Raw genomic sequence first — 12253 nt, forward strand, 5'->3', positions numbered from 1 at the left:
GAGGTGCTCTTTGCTTCCTAGCCTTAATGTGGTGTCATTGTTTTCTAAAAGAAGGAGAAAACTTAAATGTGAAGAAATGATTGATTTACTTTTCTTAACCTGCTTATGACTTAGTTTCAGAAGTGTATTGAAACTTCATGCTGCATCTGTTCAGAAAGAATATTCATTATAGCACAGCAGTTTCTGTGACTGGAAAAAGAAAGTTTTAATTATCAATAGGAACTAAAAATGTTGGAGAGGATTGGCTTTAGTTCTGCTTTGCCAGAGTTTGTTAAAATTTGGGTTTGCAGAAGTACAGGAACATAACCATTATATTGGTTTTCAGTGTGGTGAGTGGATCTTGAGCACCCATATTTGAGTGTCCATGTAGTGAAGAAATGTAAAATGACCTCTTAGCTCCCAAAGTTAGCCACAGACCTGGAGATAGGAGAAGCCTATGAAGTGGAATTCCATTATATACAGGAACTTACAATACTTATTTGAAATAAATTTTTACCTGACCATAATTATCCTTTTAAATCTTTTTCCAATTAAGGACCAATAAAAATTACAGCTTGTAGATTTTCTTGGGTGGTTTAATTTAAAAAGGCCTATGCCAAAGTGTCTTCAGGATGAGGTTTAATACTTCAGCTGAATTAAAAAGCATCCAAAATGAATCTGAACAGCACTGCTGCTACTAGCTCATTTTTTGCTCTAACAATAAAAGTAGGTTTCTCTGCAGAGTCTCCTTTAGGTCAAGAATATCTATTTTTCAAAGTACATATGAATGTACTGCTTGAGAACAATATTCCTTCCAGCCCAATGTCTTATCTCAAATGGTAGGTGATGGGAGAGTCTTAGGGAAGAATGCAAAACCAGGGAAAGAACTCCCTCTCCAACTATCTGTTAACTTGAAAGCTAAAGGTGCTGCATCTAGTATAAAAAAGGATGATTTATTTTTACCAATTAAGTGGAGTTTTGTAATGCTGTACTCGTTATTGGAAGCGAACTATAAATGATGTAACTGCAGCAAGGCTGAACTTGAGGCCTTGTTTTGAAAGGGTAAGCATAATGCTTGCTTAGTGCAAAGTAAAGGAATGTATTAAAATAATTGTTTAGTTGTTTATGTTTTAAGTACATAATACTGAAGGTACTGTGGTGTTAAATATTTTAAATGTGTATTCTTGGGAAGTTCTCTTTAATCAGTGGAAGATTCAGCTACCCTGACTGTTCATTCCCTTTAGAAATTTTTCATATTAATGAATTTAATTCAGTTTTGAAATAAAAACATTGAAAATAGCTTTTACTTACATTGCAGGGCGTATGGGAATAAACTTCCATCATCCAGGAACAGACAATATTATGGCTCTTAACAGTAAGTAGTTGATGTCTAGTGGTTTATATTGCCATGTAGAATATTATTTCTTACATCTACTGTGTGTGTAGCTGTACAGTCAGACATAAATATGTGTAATGTTTGCATAGAAGTTCATGTTCACTCTCTGAGAATGTTTTTCATAAGTCAATCACCTCTGATTCTTTATATTAACTTGGTAATGGCTTTATGTGTTTCACTGCAAGCTTCATAATGCCTGCTATGGAGAATATTACAGAACTGTCTCTCTTGTTCCCTCTTTTGTGGGTGTGTATGTGTGTTAAAGCTGTTATTTTGATTTCTGATATCTCTCCAGACATATTTCTTCCTGTTGGGATGAGCTGTTACAAGTTTTGCATACAATTACATGGACTGATTTTGTTTGCCTTGTTGGTTTCCATTATGTAGATAGGAATTGGGAGAATGTTTAGACATCTAAATAATGAGGAAAACTGCACTTCACTGAGAGATTATTGCTTTTTTTACTGTCAGGAAATAAAAGTAAGATTGAAAGTCCAGTCATGATCATATGGACTAAAAAAACCTGGCAGAATGGATGTGGAAGACAGTTCCTGTGTGGGGAAGGTGGGGGACAGGGTGTGAGGCAGCACCAGCAGAATGCTGAACTGAACTCTGCAAATCAAAGCAGATATTTGTCTGTCTAATCCTGAGAAATGCTGACTCTTTCAAAATGTCCATTTTTGTTTACAGTGTTGAGTTAGACATTTTAGGATTACTTACAAACTTCTCTAAAATCTTTTGCCTTTGCACTGTCTATGTAGGTTAGACTGTGTATAGCTGAAAACTGCAGGGGTTTTTTGTGTAGTGCCAAGCAAAGAATAATTTATAGATGTGAAGAACCAAAAATTTGTAATAGATAAGATACAAGGTGTTTAACATTTGGCTTTAAAGGCCAGCTTTTGAAAACTGGGGCTTTGCTTGTCCTCTTCTTAGTTTTACACAGTTAATGGTGAGGTGATACTTTGGGGAGTTTTTGTTATCACAGTTAGAATATAAACCCCATTTCCTTATGGCACATGAAATTATGGGAAATCAAATAATTAACTAGGAGAAACGTTTTGTTTAATTAAAGAGGTTATTAAAGGAGGAAGCTGTTCATGCCTCTCTGAGTAAATAAGGTCTACACAGTTCAGGTGTTTGACATGAATTCTGGTCTCAGAATGTATTTGTTGTTCTACAGTGTCCATTTCAAAAAGTTAACTGCAATATAAATATATTTGTGAAGATGGGATACTATGATTGAATTTTGAGTTACCTTTAAAAATTGACAGTTATGATGAAATACATGATAGCATTTCTTACAAAGTCTAACAGATTTTTGAACGTTGGGAATGAAAAACTGAAACAAGTTATACTATTTTGGAATAACTTGCTTTTATCTTAAATGAATGTTGTGTTTTATTCTGATTCCTTTTTGATGAAAATAATGAAAAAAGCTATTTTCCTGTCCAATTTCTTTGAACTTTTTACAACAACTATACAATAGTTTATAAAAAACAATCGTCTTTTGTAGCTATAGTCCTGTTGCATGGTGAACATATCAGCATAGCTAACTGAGGGACCAAAACTATATATATATGTATGCATTTGCACTATTTAAAATATGATTGGTTTATTCAAATATTAACTGTTTAAAGACTTAAATAAGCGTGGAATCATAAATATGCAATTTATGCAAAATGAAATGAAGCACAACTCCCCAGTCTGAATAAGTTCCCATATATTTTTCCTCTTCTGCGACTCTTTTCCCTTCCTTTCTGTACCAGGCAAGGCCACACCATTTTTGGCCATCAATGAGAGCCCTTAGCTAGAATTATTGTACTGTGAAACCTGTTGGGTTTTACTTTTAAATCTTTGAAGAGGTGAGAATAAAAGCCAATATTCAAGTACACAAGCTTAAAAATTACTTTCAGTGATTGAAATCCTTTTTTGTATGTAGCTAAACTTAAAAAATTTAGAACTAGGTAATTCCCATGTCATTCATTACCTTTTCCCTGTAATAGGGAAATATACCAAGGAAAATTTAGTTCAAGAAGAAACATTCTTTTATGTGCTGGAATGGCTGTGATTTGGGTTAAAAAAATTAAATAAGTAAAATAAAAATTCCCAAGAGATACTTCATCACAGTATTTTTTTGGAATAGTTTTGAAAACTTATATAATGTCTTTAAATCATAATACTTGTCATATCTGTGTTTAATTTCTGTGAAACCAAACATTCTCTGCTGAGTCTGCAAATCCAAACTTCACATTCTATTTAAATGCATTGCTTCATAAGCATTTTTCTCTTTTTCTGTGAAGACATAGTAATAATCTTTAAGATTTATTACTCAGAGCTCAATTTCACACTGACAATGTAGGCAATCTTTTGAAGGTGGAATAGAACATGTGCTCATGCCAAGAGCAATGCAAAACTTCACATGCTGTAGGGAGAGGGGAAGATTTTGGGGGATGTTTGTCTCCAGCTCCTCGTCCTCTGTGGCAGCACTTCTGCCTGTGCTTCAGCTCTTATTCCTGTTTGCTCATTCCAGCCTCTGGAAACTGGGGATTTTCCTGCCTGCCTGCCTTGAGCTGCTGTCTGTGGGTGTTGGAGGGCATTGTTTGCTGTGAGGTGCTGCTTAGCTGGCAGCACAGGGGATGTGCCACCACCGTTCTGTTCATTGTGCGAGGCTAAATCATCAGCAGCTGAAAACACTGAGTTCTGAAATAATGAAATTCATGGGGTAAAAGAGATTACTTTTATATGCATGATTATTATGAATCTCTTAGTGTCATTAGTGGCATCATGCTAGTGTACATACAGAGTTGAACATGTGTATAAACACGTTTATATTATAAATGCTCTGAAAGTTCAGAATTATCCTTCTGCAGAGGAGTGCAATGTTCAAATATTCAGAGAGATCCAAGCAGAGTCCTAAAGAACAGCTAAAGAAAAGGAAGATGCAAATATTAGATTGGAAGCATTTTTGAAGGGGAAATGGTATAGCTTTTGTCTGTACTAGATCTAAATGCAATTTCTCAAATCAAAATAGTATTTAGAATCAATTAGTGACATAAGGTAATTTTTTAGTTCATACTGGGCCAAACAGTGCAAGAATTTTTATAAACTTTCATCTACAACACCTTATTAAATACTTGATACTGTAATTTGTAGGGGAAATGTGGCATAAATTTAACTCAAAGGTGTCCTGCATCCTTTCTCTTGCTAATATCCAATACCATTTGTAGCCATACATTTCTGCAGCCTTTGCTTCTCTTGAAGATGTGCTCCTTTCTGATTAGCTGAGCAACCAGGGCTGAGTGATCAGCATGAATGCATAGTCAGCGACATGGCAGGTGGTGAGCTGTCTTCAGGGCTTCTTGGGAACTCCAGAAAGCCTCAGTGATTTCAGTGGGAGAGAAGTGTGGCAGGTGAAAAAGGAAGATGGGAATAAATGAGGGTGTGTGATCTCCATAAAGAAGCACTGAAGTGTTGTGCTGGGATCCCCAACAATCTTCTGTAAAATAAATGTAGTCTAAAGGTAGTTAAATGAAACCCCTTTGTGAAATGCTGGAATTTTGTTTTTTGTAAAGCTTCTCTGCACAGTGACTTTGCAGTCCTGTTGGGCTACAAATGTTCCATCTGCTTCCACTGTTCATTCTTGTCTCATACAAAAATGTGTCATATGTGAGGTCTGGTACTATTTGCTCTCCATCTGACTGTCTTTTCTTTTCATTAGTGTAATTTAGTTCTACTTATTCAGAGTAAAATAATTTGAAAAAGACATTAAGGAAACGATTTGGGGCACTTTTTTACATGTCTGTGTTGAGATTTTGGTTTTGTTTTGTTAATCCTATTTATGTGGGGAAGTTGTCATGCCATGACAGGAAATGTAATGCCAACAGAACCATTTCATTTTTTATTTTCATGTTTCTGTTGTTTTTAAAATTGCTTGTCTCCTTAAGAGCTATTGTACTTAGCTCTTCCTGATGTGCTGTTTTCAAACACATATAGTGTTTAGATGTAAGAGTTGCTGAAGTAGCATTTTATATTTGAAAGTTTTGCCAGTGCTACTGTTATACCTTGAAATAAACTGCTCCAAATTGAAAGCTTCTTGAGTTACTTTTGTCTTGCGAGATCTTGGGTTGGCTGTTTAACAGCTAATAAAAGCTTTCTTCTTGTAGTGGTAATATTCTGGGCAAATGTGTGACTAAATTCCAAGAGGCATCAATCTCATCTAATAGTTCAGTTCTTGCCTGTAGGAATTTGCTGAGCTCTTTAGCCCAGTTGCCAGGCTTGGTTACTAATGTGTCATCATCTTAATGGCATATATAGAATAACAGAAAGGAATAAAAAACACTGAGAAAACTTACAAGGTTTGCAAAGCTAGTCCTGATTTAGTTGTGAAGAGATCTGAGTGAATATAAGTGGAGGGAAAACATGTCTGATGTGAAGTGTGAGCTAGCAAAGGCAGTGGGGTTCAGAGGAGCCCCAGAGTGTGGGAGCTGTCACTTTGCTCATCACCTTGTGAGGTTTTTCATAGGCAGCTGTACAAGCATTTGGTATTGATGCTGCCTTGGAGGCTGTGAGGTGGGCTTGCTGATATCTCAAAGTCCCTTCTATACCTATTTTAATTTTTAAAAGGGTAAAGGGGAAGCAGGGGAGCAATAGTAAGTACATGCTTTTTCTTCTTTCTTGCTTTCAGTTTTTTGTATTGGCATCTGCACTTCCAGAGATCCAGTCTGGCTGTTACTGAAGGCAGTATCTCTTATCAGTGGCTGATAAAGGCTTTTTCTAGCAGAGGAAGATTTGTTGTCTTCCTTTTAATCCAGCTTGGTAGCTCTTTATTGCCTTCATGTTTGTTTGTTTATTTTCCCCACTGCTTTTCCTGCCTCACCACCTCACCAATGTGCTTTCCTTTCATCTTTGTGATCCTCTCTGTTGTGGGTTAGTGCCATCTGTTTCCTCTGAATTTTAAGATTTGCCAGGCTACTCCAAGAGCATTATATATGATGCTAGAAGAGATGAAGCAGCCTGGCTGTTAAAAATGTGAGTTTTATTGGTAACAGATTTTTAAACTAAAATGAGAAGATGAAAATAGATAAACCTTCCCTCTTGGGAAGGTTTATAGTTGCTTGGCTGCTTGTATGCCTCAGGAAAGGACACCTAAGCTGGTTTTGGATGTTGAATGCAGTTCATGTGTTTGATCAAGTGTTTGAGGCCCAGTGTGTGGGACTTAGCTGCACACAGCTTACATGTAGCTTGTGATTTTCTGGTGATGAGATTCTGTTGTATATGTTAGAAGGGAGGTTGCTGCAACACTTGCATTGTTAATATTGGAAAAAAATCAACCACAAGGGACTGTTGAGGTTCATATAACCAAATCATTGTAGTGCCCATCTGCACATCCAGATGTGCAGATCTATTAATGGAAGTTGAGAACCACCTTTTGAACCACTTGTAGATGAATGTCCATCTTTGCAATTCTTCTGGATGATCCCTCTGTAGCACATTGCATAATTATACTTGCTTGTGTCACCTTCTCTCAGTTCATGAATTCATTTCCCTGGTATTTTAATTCACCTGTAAACTTCCAGATCCTAAGAACTTCAGAGACCCTCTGTTCAAAAGCAAAAGCTTGACATGTTTTCCTTTCTGATCTTAGAAAATCATTGCATAACTCATAATGTCCTAAAGCAAGTATTGTTCTGAACTGCTGACTGCTTCAAGAATACAAATGAGTGTTCCAAGCTAGAAATAAGATTCTGGTACCTTATAAATCAAGGAGGTTCCCAGTCTTGTCAAATAAACTTTACTTTAGCCAGTATAGCTCCAAAATTTCTAGTCTGAAAATGCTGAACTCTTTTTTTTCATAGAGGTAATGCTATTTTACATCAATTTAACATGTGTCTTCAAGATTTCTTTGAAGTGTGCGTCTTTGATATTGTGGCCACATAACTGCATGAACAAGATAAGTACCAGAAGTGAAGAAATAATGTTCTTAAAAATCTGAAAATACTGCCTATTAAGTCTTCCATAAAATATGATAATACAAATAAGTGTTGTTGCCTATTTATAAATTTGAAATTACATGATCAAATTAATTTTAAATTATGATATGGAGAGCATGTAGATATTTATTTAAAATATTTTGAGCTAATATTTTATGGATTCAAAAATTTATTGTTTCCTAGGACTGCTGATTATTTGATACAAATACAAGGTGCAGTTTCAGTCCCACATTATAATAAAAGAGTAAAAAAAATCCCAGAAAAGTTTTTTTTCATCAGTTTCATGTAGCCTTGAGATGCAGTTAAAATTTGAGTGAGTTTTGATTTACTGCAACAATGGGCAATCTTAGCTGCAGGCTTTGGGGAATTCCAAAGCATTAACACTGAGTTTCCTTGATTGCATTACAAGATTTGAGGTTTGGGGAGTTTGTTGTGCTGGTTTGTTAAAAGCTTAAATTCTGTCCTTCATGCTAGAGTTTCATGTTCATAAAAATAGGATTTGCTTCTGGGACGAGGGGAGTTAATAGTTTCAGGAGAGTTATCAGTGGTTGAAAAAGAATCTGTTGTTCCTTTGCATTTGAGGCCATGCAATTTGGGACACAGCAGTTATGTAACTTTGTACCTGACAGTTACAGAACGTTGCTGAGGATGGACAAACACCAAGGCAGGGATGATCCTGCTGCGAGCTGCACAATCCACCCGTGCACTTTTTACAAGGGGAAATGTGCTCATCCCCTCCTAAAGCACCTGGGTTTGCCTTAATATTAATGATCCAGGACATACCTAGGAAAGAGTCATTTGTGTTCAATTTAGAAACATTCCAGGAGATGGTTTTCTGTGCAAAAGGACATTTATATGTGGCACCAAAACCAGTACATGGGGAGCAGGTGCTTTAGTGGGGGTAGCGTTTAAGGAGCTCCCAGTTGCTTTTTGTCTTCTGTTGGACAAAAAGAGAAAGTAATCTCATGAACATAGCTCTGGTAATTTCATTGTTTGTAATAGTGCAGTACTCTTATTTTCTTGCATGTCTTTATTCAAGAATAATTTCTAAATTGTTTACTTTCTAAAGTATTTACTGGAGGCATTATGAAATTCACCTGATGAACTATTCCTGCTATTTAATCTGTTGTGCTGTGAATTTTGACTTGTGAGCAAGATGGGTATTTTTTATTTAACTTGTCTCAAATGGCACATTCAAACTTCACATCCTGAGAAAGCAACATAATAAAATGTGCATTGACATTCTGAAGTTGTCATGCTGAATAACTCAGCTTCTTGGAAAAAATTAACATTTTAATACAAATACTAGTTACAACTGAGATAATTTTCAAATTGTGTGTATATGTATGCAAAATGTAATCAATAAGGGTGAAACTTCACCTTCTTTGAGTATTTAAATATGATGCAGTGTTTTTAAATCAGCAAAAACTAACTTGCTTGTCTTCCTGTTTAAGTGAATTGCACTATTTTGCCCCTGGAATTTACAGGCAAATATACCTTCAGGGAGTTTCAGTAACTTTTATGGACTTAAAGACTATGTGTAAATGCAAATATAGGCACTGTTCAGAAATAAGAGCTGGGCTTGGGAAGGAGCAGGAACACTGAGAGTGTTACAATGAGGAGAGAAGGAAACAAAACAAAGCTCTGTTGCCTCTCACCTGAGCTCGCTTCTGTTGGAAAACCCGCTTGATCCCCGGCCTTCCATGTTTGATTACCTTGGCAGGATGGATTGTTTTGTGACCATCAGTGATCCTGTGTAAAAGATGTGTTTTCCAGATTATTTTCTGTTTTTCTAAAACTTCAGATCAAAAATTCTGGGTTTTGCATTTGCCACTACATCACAAAATACAGTTCTAAAGTTGTCCAACATTGTGGATTTGCCATTGATGCATGTCTCATTGAAATGCTGTGTTTATTCTGGTAGTTATGAAAGCATTTTGTCAATCTAGTTTGATTCATAGGAAGGTACTGGCTATTGAGTTCATATTGTTTTAGTAGGATTTTAGTATTTACATATGGTTAATTATTTAAATTGAAACATAATTGGGAAATATGTTTTCCACAACTATTTAATAAAATGCAAATCTGGTTCTTTTAATTAGAATTACTGTTGATGATGTTTATTGCCACTTAAAATCATAATCCTAAATTATTATTTTATAATACTGTCCTATATGCCTGATTTTTAAATACCTTTGCCCTTTGCTATGTAGAAACCTTCCACAGCAGGTATGTTCATTCTTTTTTTTTTTTTTTTTGTCCCCTGGCTGTATTATCTTCAACTTTTTTTCTTGTCTTGGATTGTTTGAATTTCATCCTGCACTTTTAAATGTCTTTTCCTTCTTTATGGTGGGAGGGGGAAAAGAGAAGAGGTAGAAGCTACATTCTCATTGCTTTTGGAGCTAAATCTAATGACAGCTGTACCCACAATTTTCTTCTGTGTTTACATGCAGCCAGGAGCTATGGGCGGAGAAGAGGTAAAAGTATTTACTAAATGTTTTGTTTGCTGAATAGTGGGAGAAATAAATATCTAGTTTTCTTGTGGTAAGATGATGTTACCAATTTTAACAATATGTAGTTGTTCAATTGCTTTGTATAAATCAATCTCATATTCTTCCTTTGCAAAACAGCTCCCTTTTAACAGCATCTTAAAGCGGTGATGATCCTGAGCTGATAACTGCAAGTGTTGCTATTACTAGAGAACTGGAGGATGGCTGAATGTAAAGATTCTCATGACATGTATTTGTGACTTGAAATGCAGTGTTCCAAAAAAAGATTGGGTTTGGGTTTATGTTTGGTGTTTGTTGGTTTTGTAGGAGTCCAGTGTTTAACTGCTGCATTGAACATTCAAAAATTACTTTTGTTCTTACATTAAACAGCTTTTTCTGAATATTAGACTTCATTACATTGAATTGCCTCAGATAGAACATGTGTGAATACCAATGCTAGTAACTGTCCTCAGCAGTGAATATTGATAATAATTTTTAAAGGTACAGTATTTGAGCACATTTTAACAGTATTTCAGCATAGACAACCCTTAAAACATAAAGCAAACTGAAAATATTTTATAAATGTACAGTGCTATGTATCAGTTTGTTCTGAGAGATGAAGGAACAAGGACAATAGCAAGTCCAACAGCTATACTGAGCAAGCCACTAATGCAGCTTACATTTCTGTCCTGTGCTGGAGCTTACATAGACTGGTTGTTATTGAGAAAATAACAGTGAAAATGGCAGCTTTTAACAATTACATTTAGGTAGTGCCATCTGCAAGGGGTACTTTAGCATTAAACTTAATTTTATCTTCCCTTCCTGAAGTTCTCTGCCAGCTAGGCAGGTGACATTGCCCCCTTTTCCAAATGTAGAATTTGCATCACCTTAGAGACAGATGTATGCATCACACAAACCAGTGTGTCTAAGGGCTTTTGTCATTTGTATGGGTTGAGGTGGTAGGATGTACAGGCCATACTAACATGGTTTGTAATTCAGAATTTGCTCTGATTTGTTCAAAGCTGACACATTTTAGTGTTCATTCGATAGCTAAATCTGAAACAAAAGATTCAGATTTTCCTCACAAACTTACTCTCTGTGAACATGAACACTGTTTAATTAAATTTTAAGATTGTGGCAGGTGTTTTCAGATTGATCAAATGGCACCAAAGTAGGAAAGGAGGTAGGAATCAGTAGGATACTATGAATTACTGGCAACTCCTGTTTACTTGTAGAAGCAAAATACAATAATGCAGAAGTAATTGTGATGAATATAATTTAGGCTGTTTTATATAAATATTAGTGAAGACAAAACAGGGCAAACAAGTTCTGAATGTGCTGGCTTTTCAGATTTATTTTCTCACTACCAAGAAGCATGTTTCATTCCACAAGACTTGTTTCCTGTGTGAAATGCAGGCTTTTCCATACTAACAAGTAGATTTGTGTGTGTGTTTCTTGTCATTAATGTTAGGGATTTTGACTTGCCTCATTCATACTAAAGTCTGTGATGTTCATGCTTTATCATTACCTTGACTTTTATAAGGTTGGTTTTGAGCTTCCTTAACCTTAAGCATGAAATTCTACAACAGTCTTTTAAAAAATGTGTTGGTTATCAAATATTCTCATATATCACTCTCTATTATTGCTTTTAACATTTGCATTGGGATAATATGCAGAGTAACCACAGGCAAGTCTGTGCAAGGACTCATTTTATGTTTGTTATACTTGGCTATTTTAATTAGTGTTTGATTCTGTCACTGTGACTAAGCCTCTGCAAAGAGAAGAAGTTTTGTCAGACGTTTCTTGAGGCTTGCCATAAACTCTCAGTTCCCTATTTGATTCTCTCTTTCCTTTGGGAAAAGAGATGAGCATTTCTTTGTAGGTATCATGCTATGAGCTGTTGAGTCATGTTCTTGGTACCTTGTTTTTTAACTTTTACAACCAGTTTTTCAGGTACAGATTTAAGCACCACTGTGGGAAATCAGCCCAAACTATTTTGCTACTCTGACAGCTCAGAGATGCCCAGGGAGGGGTACTGAAGTATGTTACAAAAAAAGTGCATTTAGTGATGCTTTCCCATACTGTTCTCCCAGAAATTTGCCCAGGGAGTCTCTTGAGGTGATGTTTTAATATTTATTGCCTTAGATTGCATTTTTCTCCTGTTCTTACTCATTCCCTTTTCTAAGCCTACATAAATTTTTAAACATCCCAAAAAGTCTGTAGCAAGGGTTTCCAAAGTTTGCTTTGCTTTCAGCCTTGGCATGTACTGATTGTGTTCAATGCAGTTCATTTTCCCCTTACTGGAGAAGAGTGTGAACAGTTATTCCCTTTTCCCTTGTCTGTATGCTTTCCATTATTTTAAATGTATTCTTCTTACATTCAGCTCTATACTTCACATA

The 12253-nt window shown here is 35.8% G+C and overlaps 1 protein-coding gene across 9 annotated transcripts in view; it reads left to right on the top strand.

Annotated features, from left to right (window-relative positions):
* The window catches only part of CPEB3 (cytoplasmic polyadenylation element binding protein 3), a 77182-nt gene that overhangs the window by 37806 nt on the left and 27123 nt on the right, over nt 1–12253 (top strand). For 7 of the 9 annotated variants that reach the window (XM_058028629.1, XM_058028632.1, XM_058028636.1 and 4 more), the window contains exons 4-5: nt 1298–1354; nt 9819–9842. In XM_058028629.1, coding sequence (XP_057884612.1) covers nt 1298–1354; nt 9819–9842 — 81 coding nt within the window. The remainder of the gene's footprint in view (nt 1–1297; nt 1355–9818; nt 9843–12253) is intronic. The other 2 variants (XM_058028630.1, XM_058028638.1) reach the window with 1 other exon arrangement.

The sequence above is a fragment of the Melospiza georgiana genome, chromosome 8 (genome assembly GCF_028018845.1).
Source record: "Melospiza georgiana isolate bMelGeo1 chromosome 8, bMelGeo1.pri, whole genome shotgun sequence".
NCBI classification, from domain to species: domain Eukaryota; kingdom Metazoa; phylum Chordata; class Aves; order Passeriformes; family Passerellidae; genus Melospiza; species Melospiza georgiana.